The sequence below is a fragment of the Dicentrarchus labrax genome, unplaced genomic scaffold (assembly GCF_905237075.1).
Source record: "Dicentrarchus labrax unplaced genomic scaffold, dlabrax2021, whole genome shotgun sequence".
NCBI classification, from domain to species: Eukaryota; Metazoa; Chordata; class Actinopteri; family Moronidae; genus Dicentrarchus; species Dicentrarchus labrax.
The window spans coordinates 20,318,992-20,339,403 of NW_026136705.1; the positions used below are offsets into that span (position 1 = coordinate 20,318,992).

Consider the following 20,412-nt stretch of genomic DNA (forward strand, 5'->3'; position numbering starts at 1 on the left):
CACACTTTGTTCACACAATGAAGCTTTATTTTCTGAATATTCTGGTCCATAAACACGTAATGTGGGAAAAAAAACACACACATTACTCTGCTGGGACGTCTTTCTGTTACATTTTAAACCTTTTTATCTGTACTCTCTACATGATATTAGTAACACCTTCCTTTCTCACTGTCAAAGGATGTTTTTCACCGTCACCTGCACTTTGTGTAGACATCCTCCTAACTTACTGGAGTGGATCTGTTAAAGGAATAGTTGCTTTTTTGATTGATATCACTCTCATGCCTGTACGAAGCTGGCACTAGGAGGTGCTTAGCTTAGCATAACAACAGCAAACGGGGTAACACAGCTAGTCTGCCTCTGTCTGAAGGGAAGAAAATGAGTCTACCAGCACCTCTGAAGCTCACTAATTAATAAATGATGTCTTGTTTATTTAATCCGTACAAAAACCAAAGTGTAAAACATGTTTTGGTTTCATGACTATTTCTCAGCAGGGCAACGACAAGACTCCAGAAAGTCACTGCGCCCGGCCAAGAAATAATCTGGTACACAACTTTTGTTGTAAAAATGTGTAAAAACATTCATCTTTACAAGCTTACTTTAATTTAGCTAGGCTAGCCGTTTCCCCTTGTTGCCAGTCTTTATGCTAAGCTAAGCTAAGCTAACTAGCTGCTCACTGTAGTTTCATGTTTACTGTACAGTCATGAGCGTGATCAATCTTCAATCAAGAAAATGAATAAGCGTATTTCCTAAAATGCCAACTATTCCTTTATGAGCTTTCACCTGTTTTCATCTTGGGAGTTATAGAAATAAGAAATAATCAGCTGAAGTCTGCCACAGAATTACAAGATAGGAAAGTTGATGCTTGTTCATGGTAAAAACAGTGTGACAAAAACACTGATAAAAAATAAAATATACAACAGAAAAACAAATACTTAAGGTCCAACATAAGGACCACAGTAATAAGTTAAATTAACTGATACAATTAATTCAATTTGCGCTAATTTACATATTGTCTTTAAACACAACCTCACTCAGAAAAATCAAAGTATTTTAAATAATCACTCAAACATACAGTATTGTGCATCTTTGCATCATTTCAGACTGATAAATAGATTAATAAAATGACATCACATTTGAGGAAATTTGTACAAAGAAATGACCTCAAGTTTGTTTTGTTCTGTCACTGGAATGACACGAGGAAGTACTGAACACTAACATTGTGTACAAACGTTTCCAGGTTATCTCAGTTCTGGTTATTTAGTAATACATGTTTGCTTTATTGATTCAAAGTATGTGGTAGTACCTCACTCTTGAGTGAAACTGGGTCTTAATTTAAATTTTGGATTAGGTTCATTCACCAAGTAACCAACTTTTCATTTCCCCCCTTTCTTTCGTTTCTCCTTCGATAATAATCAAAGCTTCTGCTACAGCTCTTGAAATTCAACATGGATTTTACTTCCTTCCTTTAGAGGCCCTGAAAACTTCTTAATAGTCATGGGATCCATATGAACACACACTTGTTTTCTTCAAAAGTTTGAACAGTTTTTTGTCATTTCACTTGAGAGATTTCTGTATTTCTGTGTGTGTCTCAAGCGGCAAATTCTGTGGCAAATGAAGCCAACACTGAACTGCAGTTCCTCGAACAGCCACTTGAGGCTGACTACAGAAGTGATCAGTCTTCACAAAGCCTGTGTTAAAATTTACAACCTTACAGCAGAAGTAAACATGTACAGCCTGGTCTTTATTGCTAATTTCAAGAACTGTTCGGGGGGGGGCTTAATATAATAAATTATATTAAGGCTTATGCATTATTAAGTGCTTTGAGTGACAGGTGGGTGCCTTCACAGGCGGCTGGTTTCAGAAACCAGGTTTCATTCAGCTCCACTCATGCTCTACGTCTTTGCCCACTATGGGTGACGTCACGGTGTCCATTTTTAAATTATACAGCGTATATCTGTGCTCTTTTCACTGGTTTGAAGTAGGCGGGACACGGTTAGAAAAAGGTGATGTCATATACTTCCACCTCCAATGCACATTACCTGAGTTTTTGAGAGTTCGACCTTTTTTACTTAGATTGTTGCTTATTTAGTCATGAAAATGTATATTACAGAGAAATAGATTTGAAGTTTCCAAGGGCTTTAAAAAAAACTACTGAGTGTCATTCCCTTCTCCATCTCTCTTTCTGCCCTCCAGTACTCAAGGTTTGACCTGTGTAGTGTTGGCCCACTGAGGGAAGGTGCCCATGTCAAACATGGCGTATCCCCAGGTGTTGATGCCTAAATTAACAGTCAAAATCCCAATGATGTTCAGCATGAAGCCGGCTTTCACCTGGAGGAACAGACAGTTACATTCATATCAGTATACAGTACAAGTAAAGGTCAATAACCAGGGTACATGCAGGTCTTGAAAAGTCTTATTAAGAATTTAGGTATAAACTAAAAGTGACCCAACACTGGGTGGTGCACAAGAAGGTTTCAGTCAGCACCATCAGACCTGCTAGCTACAGGAAGCTCATGAGGGTCATTTTTTACCCAATAAGTTAAAAGTTAATTATATCATAGAACTGATTGTTCTTATATATTGCTGCCACCATACAGAAGCCAATAAGCCAGTGCTTCAAAATGCAACTAATTTAAATAACTAAGGAGTTAATGGGGACAAAAACTTCCCTCAAGAAACACAATGTTAGTGTATTTCTTCCAACAAGAAGTGTGGGTCTCACTAGTTTTTATCACTTCCATTGATGTGTGTCTCGATGGCTAATTTGATTATTATTTTCGAAGATACTAAGGCTTAAAAAGGGGTCCCTTTCAAGGAGAGCTTGTTTGATTGATAGATATGCCTTCCTATCACATTCACACTTGCTTTCTGGTTCATTTGACCACAGCCCACCAACATAATCCAATCTTATTACCCCAAAAATATTGATTGTCTGCTTCTAGACTCAAAACAGCTCTTAAAAAATCTACAATATATATATCCCCCTACCGCAACAAAGACACAATCCTTCAACAGTTATCATCTTTTAAATTAGATCTTCTCACATGAATGATACTTGCAAAATAGATTGTGTATAATCAATATATCTCACCATGTCCATGACTTTAAGCTTTCCAAAGGAGAAGGCGATGGCGTTGGGTGGTGTAGCCACAGGCAGCATGAAGGCCAGGGAGGCAGCGATGGTGCAGGGCAGCATCACATACAGCGGGTGTATCTTAATAGCTATGGCCTAAAACACACCAGAACAACCTAGTTAAATACATGGAGAAGCTGTGTGTTAAAGCCTGTGTGTGCATGTGGACATCTGAGCGCTGTTTACCATTGAGGCCAGTATAGGCAGGAATAAGGTGGTGGTGGCCGTGTTGCTGGAGCACTCGGTGAACGTCGCCACCAGCAGGCAGAGCAGCAATGAGATGGCGTAGGGGGGAATTTTCTCCAGAGGTGCCAAGCTGTCTCCCAACCACTTGGAGAGACCTGACACCTGTAAACAAATATTTCAAGCAGGAATGTTCATCTTTTTGAAAAAATACTGCTGTTATTATCGATGCTCAAGGTACGGTAAGGTCCAGACTGAAATATCTAATCAACTATTGGATGTATTTCCATAAAATCTGACACAGACATTTATCTTCACTAGAGGATTCATTCTAGGCTTTGATGATCCTCTGACTCCTCGTCTAGGTCCACCAGCGGGTATTTGATACAGTGTCAATGTAAAGTATTGCTTTTGGCCACTTTTTATCGAGGGCCATCATCAAGTTAGACCAGGAAAACATTAGTCTTAGTGGGACTCAGATCCTTTTCCACATTATTATTAATTTGGTAATATCTTTGATGCTACATGGTTTCTGTACTGCATATCCCAGAAATCACTCCTTGTTCCTTTACCTTCAAACTATCTGATAAAAAAGTGAGGCTCCAATTATTTACTAAGTAACCATTTGCTCAATGTGAAATCTTAAAAGTGCCTAATTTCTTTCAAATTTACATTTACAATTAAATGAAACACAGAAGTGCAGGAAATCCTCACATTTGAAAAGCTATGGCATTTTGAATTGTTAAAAGAAATTTGATTAATAATTGATGATCAAAACTAACATTCACTAACTGATTTGTCAACAAATCCTTTGAGCACAATATAAAAGGGGACATGAAGTCTTAAAAGGAGTAAATACAGCATTCATGGATGTTTACCTCACTGCCTGCAGCCAGAGCGAAGCCTCCTCCCAGCAGCAGGATGATGTTCCAGGGCATTCGCTCGTGAACCACCTGCCAGTTCAGCAGAGTCGAGGGAGCATTCACCTTCTTACCTGTGAGACCCAGATGAAGTGTGAGCGTGAAACAGTAATTAGTTTTAAAGAGCAGCGTCATATCCGCTGGGTAATCATCACCCAGCGCTCCAATGAGCTGAAATGTAGGTCACACGAACATCATTAAGGCATTGTATTAAGGGGGATTTTTTTTTTCTCCTTAAATGTGATTAGTGTGTTTAAAATCAACATTTCACCTTCATCGTTGTAACCATAGCCTCCGCACCTTGGCATCTTGGAGGGGATGACGAAGAAGAGCATAGACATCAGGATAGCGACGGTTCCATCTGTCACAAACCTGATGGACACAGAATATGTTGCTGCCATGTTGTCACAGTGCAAACGTGCGTGAACTAAGAACAAATACGCATTCATTGATGTAAAACTGCTATGTGGTGATGAAGAGATCAAAACATTTAACTGGAGGACAATAGTTTAAGAGTTTCTGTACACTTTGAAGGGATAAAGAGAGCATCGAATGAAAAAGAGAGCTACAATGAAGAACAGGAGGAGGAGTTTAAAAGGATAAAGCTGGAAATTTTATTATTGTCAACAAATCATCTCTCAATACTTTCTGACCTCCCCAACATAACTGTAGCGCTCAGCCCAAAGCTCATAAGATGCAACTGTTTACAAAAGGGCCACAAATACAATTGCTTCTGTAAAAGAAGAGAAGCTGTCTGTAGACCAGTCCACTGTTGACACTAAAAAAATAGAATATCACCACTCTTGTTGTTTAAAGTCAAAGCCAAAATACAGGAAAGAAAACGAGACTCACGTTTCTTCCTTGTTGAAGAGTAGTGTTGCCCAGCCAGCTATGAAGCCTGGCTCCCTGGTGAACCACAACACCACTAGCAGGACGAAGATGATGAGCACCGCCACCTCAGCAAACTTCATGCCGCCCAGCTTCTTGTACTCCTCCCTCATCACAGCGTACGCCTCCTTATCTCTGTCGGTTTTCATGCCACAGCCAAATGTCTGCTTCAGGCTGAGGAGAAAAGTACAAAGTGCAAAGATGCTGCAGATTGGTCAACAAATCAAGGACGTTTGAAGATTTATAAGCATGGACTAAGGTCAATAAACTAGTTAAACTTTAAGTGAGAGTGAACCGTGGATTTACAGCATTTTTCATAATGGTGGCGTTGTGGAAGAGCAGAGTTTTTCCTTCACTGTTCAATCATGTTGAAGCATTTAAAACTCTAAAAATGAGTGCTGTGTGCCTTGATGCTGTGATATTTCTCACTCGATTAACAAAAATAAAAAGCCTGGATTTATCTCTGAGAACTCTTTTACAGCACCTTATACCAGTGCTAAGGCTAACAGGCTGCTGGCTGTAGCTTCATATTTAATAGATCCTCTCATCTAACTCTCCACCAGAAAGTAAATAAACATATTTACCAAATGTTAACGGGTTAGGTAAGGTGTGTTTTTTAGTATGAATGCAGCTTCACTTTTAAATGGTCAGTTCACCCAAAACATAAAAAATACCCCTAATGATTCTGAGCCGTGCAAATAGTTGATTCAATGGAGGTCTTAAAGTACACTGGAGGTGAATTGAATGTGTGTGATGTTTCTCTACAAACAATATGCTGATTACTCAGGATAAAGAAGAAGAAAACTCTTTATATTTCTAAAAAAGTAAGTGTTAGTAGGACAATTTTGTTTTGTTTTGTTTTTATTTATGTGTTAAGTGGTCATTGAAAGGGTTCGTGTGTAGTGGCATAGCGGTGTAGCAGTTTGTAGATAAAAACAGCCCATTCTAAGGTAACGAAAACACAACAGTTCCTATTTTCAGGTAATTATACACTAATGAAAACATACATATAAATATTACATTATATTTCTGCCAATAGATCCTCCTAAATGTTACACACTGGACCTTTAAACATAAGGCTGAGTATGAGATAAAATATTTCCTCATTGCTCACAGAAGCATCTGTGGCTAACTGTATTAGGCTGAAGTTGCCTTACTTGAAGCCCAGGAATATAAACTGAAGCCAGAGCCAGGTCAGTATCAGCATGAGCACCATGTTGGGAAAAGCGAAGCCGAACCAGCTGGCGAAGTTGATGACATCACCATTGTCAGGGAAGAGCCTTCGTAAAAGATGAGAAAGATGTAGAGATGAGAGGAGGGAACTGGGTACAATCAGCTGTAACATATCTGGAGTAATAATATTTATTAATGCCTTACTTGTCAATTTGACCCTTGAGGATGAGGTTAGGTGTTGTGCCAGTGAGCGTGGCCGTGCCTCCGATACTGGCAGAGTAACACACACTCAGACTCATCCCTTTGGTCAGGAGCTCGTACTTTGCCTCCATTGCTCGACTCCTGATCTCCTGCTGTAAGTCTGTATGTTCACCTGGAGCCCCAAGACATTCAGTGAGTTAAAGTTATAAGAAAGTTGCTGTCTAGAAGACCAGAAACTCATTTATCTAGCAGAAATTTTGACTTACACACTCGGTCCTCCAGCTGAGCCTTGGTGTCTGGCTGTTTCTCATCTGTCATTTCTCCTTTAGTTGGACTGATCTCAAGCTCAAATGCTTGGTTGTCCTCGGCTGTACCCGAGAACTCTCGTGCATCCGCCTGGGCCTCTGTGGCCTTCAGCTGCTGCAGCACGGCTTGGGCGATGGGCAGCATCATAGCCGTTGTGGCTGTGTTGCTGATCCACATGGACAGGAAGGACGAGACGATCATGAAGCCTATCATTAACCTGTGTGAAAGGTTAGAAATCATGAGGAAAGCAGTGGCAGTGGTGATCAGATCTTAATCACAGAGTACCATAGTTGCAGGATATTTCTTAGTATTTTTAGTTATAACATGTAGCACCATGTTGGTGTAGTTTATCATGAAAAGTTTTATGTTGTCAGATGATATCCTTTCCCATTATTTCGAACTATTTTTCAATATTCAAATTCAAAAAAATTTTCGTTGTTAATTGTTTGATTCACAAAATCAAATTTTTAACAAGAAAGAATGAACCAAAATTACTGTAACATTGCAATTAAATGGTAACAGGCATCTCACATCTGTTATTTGTTGTTTCAGTATACTGAAACTATTTTCTAACTAATGAAACTACAAAGTCATTGAATAATTGAATAAATTCAGCTGAATGTTTAAAATGTATTTTTATATTTTGGGTTGAACTAAATAAATTGTAAAGTACCTAAAAACAAGCAAATGAAAAAACATCTTCACTTCAGTCAAACAGAACATAGAGAAACTTCGTTATAAAACAACAGTTTCTAGACACAAGAAAGTGATGAACACGCCCAGACACACTTGAATTAAGTTGCTGAAATTGAATCAGTGGTGTTGAAAAATTAGCTGACATTGTTTTTTAGTTTCTGATTGTGTGATTAAGAAATGAGTGCAGATATTTCCTGTGAACCTATAAGTAAACATATCTGAACCATGCCATGCAATCAGAACATTAAAACAAAAAATAAAAAAACTTTCATGGTTAGCTCATTTCCATTAAGTGAATTAAATTGTTTTGCAACTCATTTTATTGTGTTCTGTGAAATTTACAGTGTTTCTAAATCTATTTCTATTTTCTGTTTTTGGAGCTTTGTTCTGTAATTAAATGTGTCAGAAAGCTGTTTTTTTCTTAATTTGCTTTTTGTTTGTCTTTTTGCGGTTTTTATTTTCAGTGTAAAAGCATTGAATGTTATCATCCCACAGAAACAAACACAGTTTTATATCATGAGAGTTTGCGTTGCATTTTTAACATTTAATGTCAATAAAAATAAATGTGATGTGAAAACGGATTAAGATTATTTCAGGCTCTGTTGTTTCTCTAGTCACAGCTGTATTTTGTTGTGTGCTGTAGTGTACACAGGTGAGCTGTATCACAAGGATTTCTTACAGGGACGGACGAACACCAACCAGCAGCAAAACTCCGAGAGCGATGCGCTTATGAAGGTTCCAGTGCTCCACTGCGATGGCCACCAACAGGCCACCGATGAACAGCATGTTAGAGTCTTTCAGATACTCAATACTGACCTGAAACAGAGCACACAGACACTAACTTCAGTAAAAGAATTAGAAATACAAACAAAGGCTTTGAATTGCTGCAGTAATGTATGAACCTGCTGTCAGAGTACTATTTCTTTATGAGCAATAAAAGTAAAACACAGGGATCAGCAGATTCATCTCAAAGCGACTGAAACAGGTTCAGTATGCACGTGTTAATTCGGTTAAGACAAAGCAGATTTCTTGCTCTTTTGTACTTTTCTTTGATTCTGTTCTTCCGCCATCCTTAAACTGATTTAGCTAATCCTGACCTCTGACCTCCTCATCTTGTGGGGCCGAGCAAAGACAAATATGAGGTTAAGCTGAGGCAAGGCAACTAGAAAAGCTATAAAACCTCAAAGATGTATTTCTACAGCATCAGTGCGGCTAAATCTGATAATCAATTGATCAAATGAGGAGGGGGAATACTACACAGCAAACCCCCCTGCAATTAATTTAAACTACAGGTACATGTAAACTGGCATATAATGAAGCACAAAAGTGTAAATAAGGACTGTACCGCTCCACCCTGCATGATGCCCATCATAGGGAAGAGGACGATTGGCAGTAGGGCAGTAACAGCCAGAGGCATACACTCTGTACACCAGTACAGAGCCATGAGGATGATAGCATAACCACATTTTGCTTCCTGTAAACACATAAACACACACACACACACACACACACACACACACACACACACACACACACACACACACACACACACACAGTGTTAAAGCCAAAATCTTTAAACGAGAACTGACAAGCAACTCATATTCAGTGCATTCATGTGCTTTTGTGTGATACACAGATGTTTGGTACAGACAGACGCACACGGAAGCAGAGATAGATACACATGAACAGTTAAGTACATAAAGTATTTCAGCTTTCATGTTCTTGGTCTTATCTCCAGCCTCTCTTTAAAAGGCAATAAGACTTTACACGTGCAGATAGCTGTTACCCTTGATCATAAAACAAACAGTTTGTTGTTCTCTTGTCTCACAAGATAAGTCTTTATGGTTCCTCAGTAAAAAGCTTTTTCACAAAGACTGTTTAACTACACTGACACAAAACTTTCCACTGCTATGCAGACACACCGTTGTTTCTTTCTTTAGGCACAAGGGTTCAAATTGGTTGTAAGATCACCTGCGCATGGTGAACCATTACCTCACCTTGGTCTCCGATCCGCCATAAAGTAAAGGAGCCTTATTATCAATCAATATGCTGAGGAATTGTTGTTGAGTTGCAGCATTTAAATACATAATAGGTAACTTGGGTCACATGGTTTATAAGGTTAACTGAGTTTGTAGTGATCATGTTAGGAATTCGGCCCTGGAGACATACTTTATCTTTTTTTTGGATTAAGAACATTGAAGACCTGATGAGTACAGTGGACAAAAGGCAGATAAAATGCATTCTTGATAATGTTAGGGGAATGTTAGGCGCTGATATAATGTAGATTTATGTTCTCAGTATTCCCTTTGAAATTCCAATTTGAAGGAGTATGTTGTCCTTTACAGACTGAGAAACGTCTATGTTGTCACCTAAAATCCAATTCCACTGCAATATTATAATAAAAGTGGGAATCAAAGTAACAAACAGTCTCATTTACCTTTTGCAAGGTTTATGTGAAGGTTTTTGGTTTATGTGTTAAGCCATAATGTTTCAAATAACTGTGATGGCATATATGTATGTATTGGTAAAAAACGTGATTTACACAACATCAAACACTGTCTCCAGTGTGGCATTTGCTTGATTTTGCCGATTGAGCTGATGTTATCCAAAGTTGGACTATTTATTTCTGTGTCAAGTTGATTATTTGAACAGGTTGTTCTCAAAGAATAACAAATCCTCAGGACAAATATTTGATCTGCACATGAAACCATATGTACACTTCTGTTGCAATCCTGTGTGAATGAACAGAACTATATTAGCCAAGCATGATGCATGTTTTCATGATGTACCTCTAGGACTGAACTGTACATTGAGGAAGGACATAAGTAGAAAAAAGGAGCACAGATAGGAACACAAATACATTTAGCAACAGTCAAACCCACTGCAACATCGTTTAAACTCTGGAAAACACTTGATGTTCTTTCAGTCAAGATAAACCACACAGATAATTAAAAAGTTATCTCCATGCACACACACACACACACACACACTCACCGATGTAGGGTACTTGAGTGGCAGTGGAAGGAGTATGAGCGGAGTGAGAACGATGATCATGTAGTTTCTGTGATACCACATCCACCTCAAACAACTACGCCAGATTTTCATGGCAAAACTGACAAGAAACCCCAGAGGTGAAAAACTATCCAGAAGACTCTCAGGTAACTCGAACAGCAGATAAAGATCAACACCAACTGGTACTGTGTAGAAAAGACAGAAGGCCAGACAGGTAAAAATGAAGCTACACACCAAGGACAGGTGAGCTAACGGTAAAGCACAAGGAAGCTGAGGAAAAGCAGAGATGTGCTCCACAGGGAGCCACTGAGGTAATGAGACTAAACATGACTGCAGTCTACTTTTTCTATCTCTTGTGGCATATCAAACATTAACTCAACACCAAAGAGATCACAATCCTTGACAGAGAGGCAGATAAAGTTATTGGAAGAAAAAAAGAGAGAGAACGGTAAAGGTTGAAGGGGGTGGAGGGATTGACAGGTGAGGAGAAAGAACCGAACAATAGGGAGGTTTATCAAGGAGAGCAGCTCCGTCAAAGGTCAGGTGCTGCTGTTCATGTGCAAGTGAGCTGAAAGAAAGTTTGTTCAGTTCACTACACTCTATTATGTACTATTTATTTACAATTACATAATAGTTTGAATCAACCGGGAAGCTCAATCTTAGCACAGAGACTGGAAACAGCTTGGCTCTGTCACTGTGACAAAAAGTTCACACATAAACACGTCTTTTCTGTTTAATCTGTACAAAAACCAAAGTTTAAAAAATGACAGTAATATAAGAAAAGGACCTGGCAACAACTCCACAACTTTTATTTCTATGGTTTACCGTGTTTGCTAACAAGCTAAAGTCGCCTGGGTTATGAAAGTCTGTCAGTTAGATAATTAAACTAAAATGTTTTATTTATGTTTTTATGAACCTTAATTACAGTTTAGTCTACAGCATAAAAATACGGACATTTTAGAGTCATTCGACTTCAGCACAGCTAGGCTAGCTGCTTCCAGTTTTTGCACTCAGCTAAGTTTACCAGATTTTAGATAAATCTCTGTAGTAACTTTATGTTAGCATTGTCAATGATTTGATTGAAGAGTGGGTTACTGACTACAAATTAGAGCTTATAGATGTTATAATAAGCCTTTAAACCAATAAAGAGCTACATTTTATGATCTTACACAACACACGGAAATTATTGAGACCTCTCGGTTTTATAACTTACTACACTTCATATAGATAAGGCTAGGAATAGCTTCAATTAAGCCATAAAACACACTGTCAGTCATATTAAATCCAAACAAGTGCTTATGCTGTATCACAGAAAGCACGGACAGTACGGAGGATGCAGCTTTTTTGTACACAAGTTGGTGACTCATTTATTAATTTTAAATCAGTAACGCAGCAAGTTAATTCTGTAGCTTAAGGAATATTTTTTATATACATTGTGGGAAAGCTCAATATAGATGTAACCACCAATGACAAGAGAGTTTGGATGTTTTCAACTTTTCAACAACAAGGAAAATGAAGGAAGGACAATCAATTGCTTTACTGCCGGCTAAATACTTGAAGAATAGGACTGGACTGCACTCTGTGTTATTGCAGGTTTTATGGCAGCCAGTATTACAATGCACTGTCTATGAGGACAAGTTCAAAGGTTTAGTGATTATTGTCTTCTGAAAGCCGGCCTCTTCTTCGTCACAAGAAGGGCTGCTGATGTGTTCAATGACTGGTTTAATATTTGATGTAAAAAGTTAGTATGTAACGCTTTATCAGTGTTCACATGAGAAGAAGATGCATATAAAATCTTTATTTCTCAGTCACACACAGTTGTAATCATTAATCACTCATTGAAGTTGTAATCAGTCATTTTTCCACAAGGAGGAAATGCAATGAGGATGTGATACCGATCAGCATTCATCAATATGAATCAGTATAGGTATTCAAAGTGTCTCCAACTTTTACAAACAATTATTATTAACTTAAAGCTGCAACAATTTTACATATGAAATTCAGTTTTCTCATCCTTAGGGCTTCCACTCAGTCTTTAAAAATAGTTTTCTGTGGCTCTTGTATGAGGAATTAACACTGGAGACGTCATCAAGGTAATCTTGGATTGGATCTTAGACCTAAAACTCTTGACAGAAAGCCTGTGTTATAACTGGAGAAAGACGCTAATGAGGTGTATTGTGGGAAATGTAGGATCCATTGTTTTTGAAGCTTGATCCATAAGGACCATATTTTGGGATGTTTAGGTTCTGCTGCTAATATGAGTCCCACAACTTTATGGAACTGCAACACTAAACTGCTGGAGTTCGCCTTGAAGGTCAATATAGATTTTGGCTTTAGTGGTGGGTTGGACTGAACAAAGTAAACTCAGTTAAAGGACCAGTATGTTGGACTCAGTGACAGTGAAGTTTCAGACTGCAACCATATGAATACAAAACTCACAGAAAATGTGAAAGGCCCAATCTAGAGCCAGTGATTGGTTGGATTCAACATGGCAGACTCGGTAGAAGAGGACCTGCTCCCTCTGTAGATTAAAACGGCTCATTTAAGGGTAACAAAAACATAATAATTCTTATTTTCAGGTTTCATTGTACACTAATGGAAATATACCTTGTTTATCCTAACATTCTGTTGCACAAAAGCTTCCTTAATTGTCCTTAATTATTTAAAGTTTTGCTCTATATTACTTGTATTTACCATATATTAATTCAGTTTCAAATTAAATACGCTTTTTGTTTTATATAAATGAACACAATCTTAGTTTAACTTAATCCTTATTGGTGCATCTCATTTAAAACTTAAATCTTAATCATTATAACTCCAGTCTGAGTCGGTTTTCTGGAGAAAAACAATATATAATTAAATTCAATTCAGTTTTATTTGTATAGTGCCAATTCATAACAGAAGTTATCTCAGGACACTTTTCAAATAGAGCAGGTCTAGACCGAACTCCTTATAACATTTACAGAGACCCAACAGTTCCACCATGAGCAAGCACTTGGCGACGGGGGCAAGGAAAAACTGCCTGTTAAAAGGCAGAAACCTAGGACAGACTTTCGGCTCTAGGTGGGTGGTCATCTGTCTCGACCAGTTGGGGTGAGAGAGAGAGAGAGAGAGAGAGAGAGAGAGAGAGAGAGAGACAGACAGACAGACAGACAGACAGACAGACAGACAGGTGCACAGCAACAACAGTAGCAACAACTACACTAATAGTAGTGACTGATGATGATGAACATGAAGAAGACGATGACAACGACAACAGCAACGATGGGGGACAATGAGCAGCGACAATAGTAATAATAGTAACTGTAGTAATAATAATATCAATAATAATAATAATAACAATAATATCAGTGATATTAGCGATGGCAGTCAGGCAGGACCATGGCAGGAGGCTCCACCAGGATCCATGAGAACCTGCGAGACGAGAAAGCACAAGAACTCCGGGGAAGAAGTAAAGTTAGTAACATGCATTAATGGGACATGAATGAGTGCAGAAAGAGAGAGAGAGAGGAAGAGAGGAGCTCAGTGCACCATGGGAATTCCCCCGATAGTCTATACTACAACATAGGAGGGGAAATCAACAAACGGACCATTAATGCTAAAGATATATAGATCTGAACAATAATATTAATAATCAGAGTAATAATAGAACAACCGCGACTTATTATACAACCCTAATCAGATCTTTTTTTATCAGTGTGTGGTCCTTGAAGTGATCCATTACAGATATGGTAGCAGCCTCAACTGATAGAAGCTGCACTGAGAACCAAAGTCCTAATAATAAGTCTGGGTTACCTTGAGGTTGTCAAGTTCTCACTGCACTTCACACTGCTGGCTCTGGTGCTACGGGGCCAGACGTGCTTCAGTTTCACTGCTCTTTGACTGAGACATTTCCTTTCTATAAAAACAAACAAACAAGATCTTTCAATGTTTAACTGAGTGATGAGGAAGTAATAATATCGCTTTAATCTGTCCGCAGGCTCCAGCTTGTCCGCCTGGTAGTGATCTGCTGGTTTCAGCCTCTGTGTCTCTCCATGGTGCTGAATCTGATCATTAACTTCAGATAATCTCCTGTTGGCCATAGTCCAAAATTAAGAAATGTGCTTTTTTTAAAATTTAGAAAATATCTCACATTTTGTTGCACCTCTTTTTTATAATGCCGCTCTAGTTATCAGAGCTAAATTGGGAAGATGGCACTGTGTTTGCTTTAGGGTTGTTTTTTTTACACCAGAGATCAATAGAGGAAAAATACTGCCCTGGTTACACAATGTTTGAGCTCAGATACTTGTTCCCTCATTCATCCATTCGTTAAATCACAAGTTACCAAACAGGGGCATTAACATAAATAAAATAACATATGGTATCATATCCATATATAAAATGTTACAGCCTTTACAGTCACCAGATCTCAACCCAGCTGAACACCTTTGAAGACAACGCACCTCCATCACCAAACAATGTAATATGGACTGTTATCTTCAAATATATTCAGTGTCTGTGACTGTTTGTCCTTTTGTTGTTTCTTTCTGTCTTCTGCACTCAAATCTCTCTTGCAAAGGAAATCTTTATTTTTAAAAATTTTTTGTATTTGACAGGAATTATACATTTAGGCATTGTTACATTTAATAAAAATGCAACTGATGGACTTCTAGCCGTAGTTTATTTGCAGTCCTTGTTCCTTTTTAGAGCTTTTTTAGGAATAAAACACTCTAATACAAGCAGAGGTGAAAACAATCAAACATAGACAAAAGATAACTAGAAACTGAAACAACAATGAGTGCAAGGACCCTTTAAGAATGGACGAGAGATATTACAAGATAATAAAGTGTTCACAGATTTGCTTTTGTTCAAGTGTTGAAGTATTGAAAGCTTTATCTGTGTAGATAAAGTTGTAAATATAAATGAGGGAATATATTTTGGAGGAATGGTATCGTCCAATAAAGTTTCCAAAGTTTGGCAAGGAGCATTGAGGCTGTTCTGGTTGCATGAGGAGGCCTGACTAAATACTTGTTTCTCCTCTATTTTAACACCTATCTATACTTATAAACTTATATACTACATTATGTATCGACTTTATTAGACAATAGCACACTTTTACCGTTTCTAGTCTGGTTTGTAATTTTGCATTTCAACCATTTTCCTAATTCAGAAGCATTCAGCTAAACAGACTCTTCTAATTACCTGTCTTGGTATAAAAAATAATTCTAGATGTTATTTTTCTGTAAATTCTGTACCTTAAAGTGATCATGTTCATGATGTTTCTGGGACAGACAGGACAGAGATCAGCCATCAACAGTTTAATCATTATCACAACAGAGAACTGACCAATCAGGAGAGCGGACGCCTGGGGTCAACAGCTTCTGAAAAATATCTATTGATCATCTGCACACAAAACTGCAGCCCAAAGTGGGGCACTCAGCTCAAACTCATCTATAGTTCACTGGTGTGAACAGGCAGAAATGTGCACAGTTGAAAACTGAATTAAAAGTTGGTATATTCTGAGTCAGCATGAAGCCAGCGGTGGTTCTGCTGGGCCTTGTCCTCCTGCTGGACACCACCTTTGCTGCAGAAGGTAAGTCTTCCAGGAATTTAATTTTAGACGTATAAAATGCAGTGTTTTTATGTTAGTACATATGCTTTATCTTTAAAGTATTTAATCAAGTACTTTCCCGTGCATTTACCATACAGTGTGTCTGAACGTAAGAAAACAATTCTCTGTTGTGTTTTTGTATTTATTCTTGATGAACAATTACAGCTTTTGTTTAAAGTGTTTTTAATACAGTGTACACTGGTTGTACACTGTAAGTATACAAAGTATCCCACTGGAGGGACCCAGGTCCTATGTTGGGAACCACTAAAATACATAGTAACTTACAGTATGCATTGGTGTAATAATCTAATCATGCAATATAATATATCAGTCAAAGGAGCATTTTTTCTGTAGAAGGAATGTTTGTACTTCTGATACTAAAGTACATTTTCCTGATAATGTTTCTGCACTTTTTTATGTGAGTGGAAACTTAAATGCAAAATCTTAGCCTTAAATCTAATGGAGTATCCTACAGTGCAACCAATCTACTTTTACTTAAGTAAAAGAGCTGAGTATTTCTTCCACCACTGTTAAGTCATTTTACACTGAAACAAACAAACTGCACTTCCACAGAGTCCTGTGTGGGTCGCTGTGGTTCCTTCGACCCGCAGAGGAAATGTCAGTGTGACTCCATGTGTGTGTACTATGGAAGCTGCTGCACCGACTTCGACGCCATGTGTCCTAAAAAAAGTCAGAATCAGAATAAAATACTTGGATTTTATAATTAAAGTACTTGGCTTTTGTAAAGTATTAATATCTACTGAAACACTGAAACAACTTTCTGCCCTCAGCTGCTCGTGGGGACACCTTCGAGGGAGTAGAGGAAGTAACAGTGGAGGTGGCGGCTCCTAGCGAGAGCACTATGACTCCCACATCAACTTTTAACACAGTGGCAGCAACCACCCCTGCCTCTCCCCCGCCCACAACCATACCAGGGCCCACGCCTAGTGTAGAGCCTGATGCAGCAGGCTGCAGTGGGCGACCTTTTGATGCTTTTCTGCAGCTGAAGAATGGGTCGATCTATGCATTTAGAGGTAAATCTGGACATCCAAAGGGGTTTCTGATGTATAAGTGTATACACAGAATGGTTTTCAGATGAGCACTTGAGTTTATCCAATGAAGGACAAGTTGAAATAAAGTTGTATTAAAGTGTTTAAAAACATATGTCATGGTTTACTGACATAGTCTTTACTGCACTCAGCTGCCTGTTATAAGGGATCAAACTAATCTGAAGGCATTTAAACTCAAATCTGGACAACTTGATTGGACAAGAGTGCATTTTATTTGATATTCTCTTCATTGTTGATACTGTGATTGGACATGACATTGATCCAAAGCCTGGTTTTCATCCAAGGTGAATATTTTTTCGAACTGGATGACAAGTCCATACTTCCTGGTTACCCCAAACTCATCGAGGACGTGTGGGGAATGTCTGGGCCAATCGACGCCGCATTCACACGCATCAACTGCCAAGGGAAATCCTACATCTTTAAGGTAGGAACTTCAGTCTCAAGAGAGTCTGGGAATATTCTGTACTCTGAATACTCTTTACATGAAAACCCCAATTAATGGTGGTGCTCACAAACATATAGGAATATTTATTTTAGATATATTATTTTAGCCTTATTCCCTTTAATGAATTAGATCTGCAGATACATAAAGGGGTCAGTATTTGAGCATTGCAGTGGTAGCAATAACCCTCGCTTTGTGTTTCTTCTTCCTCAGGGGAACCAGTACTGGAGGTTTGACGGTGATGTCTTGGATGAAGACTATCCACGGGACATTTCAGTCGGCTTTGATGGGATACCAGATGCTGTTGATGCTGCGTTTGCCATACCAGCACCAAGTCACCGTGGCAAAGAGAAAGCCTACTTTTTCAAAGGTATTCTTATAGAGATGTGTGATATTTTTCTGGATTTAAAAGCTCCTTGTGTCCAGTGTAGTAAGTGGTCGGATGCAACTGGACTCACATATGTGAGTTCCAAGCAGTTTAACGATTGTCTTATTTGAATAGTTTATTCTGCTTATCGAGAGTGCTTTTACTATTGCTAATGCTAACACTTACTGAATGTACTTTTACTTAAAGCAGCCACAAGGAACTTTCATATTTTGTTGATTCTGGCGCCCTCTGTGGACAAAGGTGGTAGTGTTTCCACCACCTTGTTGGGCTTATGTAGGTCATATAGAGGCATCAGTATTAAGACTGTTTCATAACAAGTTAAATACTCCTTACAGAGTATTTCTCCAGTGTGGTATTGCTGCATTACCTCAAGTGATCTGAGTATTTCACCACTACACCACTGGAAACCTCTGCTCCAAAGTGGCATTTCCGTGTCTCATCATGTCGTACTGAGGAAAGCTTAATTACTAAATACTACATGAATCCATGTCAAAAAGTCTCTAGTGACAAAAAGCCTGTGTGTTTCTTTTTTTTTTTCAGGGGACAAGTATCACCAGTACGAGTTCAAGCACCAGCCTTCCCATGAAGAGTGTGTCCAGATGAGCAGGTCCTCCCCGTCTGTGCTGTTCACACGATACACTGACCTCTTCTGCGATCAGACGTGGGAGGATTTCTTCACAGACCTCTTTGGAAGCTCTTGTAAGGCTCAGCTGTGTTTGTTTGTTTTCCTGCGTACTTACTTGTGTGTACGTCCCTAATCAGCTCTCATTGTTCCCCCCCTCATTCAGTGAGCAGCCACAACACGGGCCCTCGTTTCACCAGCAGGGACTGGCAGGGCATCAGGCCCCCTGTAGATGCTGCCATGGTGGGACGAGTCTACCTCAGTCCCAAGCCCACATCTCCTCCACTAACGAGGAGACGGAGCAGCCGGAAGAGGAGGCCCAGCAAGAAGCGTGACCAGCGAAGAAGGCAGAGTCGCCACGTGTTGTTTGATGATTTGTGGGGTTATGATGATTGGTCTGACTACAGCGACTACAGCGACATCACTGATGAGAGCACCACACAGGAGTACAAAAGCACCCCTGTTCAAAATGTGTATTTTTTCAAGAGAGGTATGGTGGAGTAATTTTTACCCCTAAGTGCTACTAATTACAACAGAAAATTTCAGTAAAAACCATCACAAGAAATAAAATTCTCTTTAAGCTTCTTCCTTTAACACTGTTTTGTTTGTGTGTTTGTTTTTCTTTTCGTGATGGCAGATAAATACTACAGGGTGGATCTGCAGACAAAACGTGTGGACTCTGCCAGGCCTCCTTACCCACGATCCATTGCGAAATACTGGCTGGGCTGCGAGCATGAAGAGACACCAGATGCATCAAGGGCAGAGAAGAGATAAGGCCAGCTGTAGGGTCTGTAGTATGGAGAAAATAGAGAGAAAATCCACTCTGTGTTTTATACACATCTCTTTGTCACAAAGTAATTACAATATGAATTAATAATAACTTGTTATTGTTTTTGTTGTTGAAGCGTTTAGTTCATGATAAACACCCGCTCTAATGTCCCCTCTATATTTAGGTGGATAGATTGTAATTCTGCATGATCTAATAAACTTGAGATTAAGCTAAAAGATTTCAGTTTTGTGAGTGCCTTAATATTCCTGTCCAAATGTTAAATAAGCAACACACACACACACACACACACACACACACAACTGTCTAACCTTAATCGCTATCTTTTACCTAAACCTGACCGTAACCTTTAAAAAGTCAAATCCCAAAAAATGTTAGTGTTATGAAGGTCTAAAGCTCAAATTAGTTCTCACAAATGATCATATTGGTACATGTAGCTGAGTAATTATTCTCTGACACACATACACTGGCCTCTGCTGGGCAATATATTCACCTGCATCCCTACCCTGAAAGAGGTGCACCCTCTACTGGGCAAAAGAATGCAACAAATAAAATAATGTGTATATCATTTTTCAAATAAAAAGCACACTGCATCACTTTTTTTTTCAGTTTGCATGCATTTATCCTGTCTAAATAATAGCCACAATATATGCCACTCGATACTACCTTTACTCACTGTATTGTTTGTTATACTTTATATCCTAAAGTCTCATATTTTGTTTTTCCATATTTAGTTTTATTATTATTTATTTATTTATCATGGTTTCAGCTTTTGGTGCTTTTACTTATCTTTAATGACAATTGACTCTGTTTAATTAAGACTATAATAAAAAATATTAGCTCCACCTCAACCAACAACAAGAGGAAAATGCTCCATAAACATTAATGCATGAGTAAAAATGGTCTAATGATATATAACAGTATATATAGAATATAATTAGATAAAGTATAGACTCACAACACTTTATATCCTAAAGTCTGATATTTAGTTTTTCCATATT

The 20,412-nt window shown here is 38.6% G+C and overlaps 2 protein-coding genes and 1 long non-coding RNA gene across 3 annotated transcripts; 1 reads left to right on the top strand and 2 right to left on the bottom strand.

Annotated features, from left to right (window-relative positions):
- Positions 1 to 5: 5 nt before the first annotated feature.
- On the bottom strand, positions 6 to 10,878 carry slc13a2 (solute carrier family 13 member 2). Its single transcript, XM_051401684.1, has 12 exons — positions 10,495 to 10,878; positions 8,846 to 8,974; positions 8,180 to 8,316; positions 6,765 to 7,021; positions 6,502 to 6,670; positions 6,282 to 6,404; positions 5,089 to 5,298; positions 4,508 to 4,608; positions 4,195 to 4,310; positions 3,320 to 3,481; positions 3,092 to 3,229; positions 6 to 2,328 (listed from the first exon to the last, which is right to left on the bottom strand). The coding sequence occupies exons 1-12, from the start codon at positions 10,603 to 10,605 to the stop codon at positions 2,197 to 2,199; spliced, it is 1,785 nt and encodes a 594-aa protein (XP_051257644.1). The 5' UTR covers positions 10,606 to 10,878; the 3' UTR covers positions 6 to 2,196.
- Positions 10,879 to 12,295: 1,417 nt separating this feature from the next.
- Positions 12,296 to 15,776, bottom strand: LOC127364123 (uncharacterized). The gene is made up of 2 exons (XR_007884979.1): positions 15,747 to 15,776; positions 12,296 to 14,410 (listed from the first exon to the last, which is right to left on the bottom strand). It is a non-coding gene; the product is annotated as an uncharacterized LOC127364123 (long non-coding RNA).
- A 138-nt stretch (positions 15,777 to 15,914) lies between these two features.
- vtnb (vitronectin b) lies at positions 15,915 to 19,631 on the top strand. The gene is made up of 8 exons (XM_051402182.1): positions 15,915 to 16,084; positions 16,676 to 16,792; positions 16,894 to 17,136; positions 17,457 to 17,596; positions 17,828 to 17,984; positions 18,543 to 18,701; positions 18,791 to 19,114; positions 19,262 to 19,631. The coding sequence occupies exons 1-8, from the start codon at positions 16,021 to 16,023 to the stop codon at positions 19,396 to 19,398; spliced, it is 1,341 nt and encodes a 446-aa protein (XP_051258142.1). The 5' UTR covers positions 15,915 to 16,020; the 3' UTR covers positions 19,399 to 19,631.
- Positions 19,632 to 20,412: the final 781 nt, after the last annotated feature.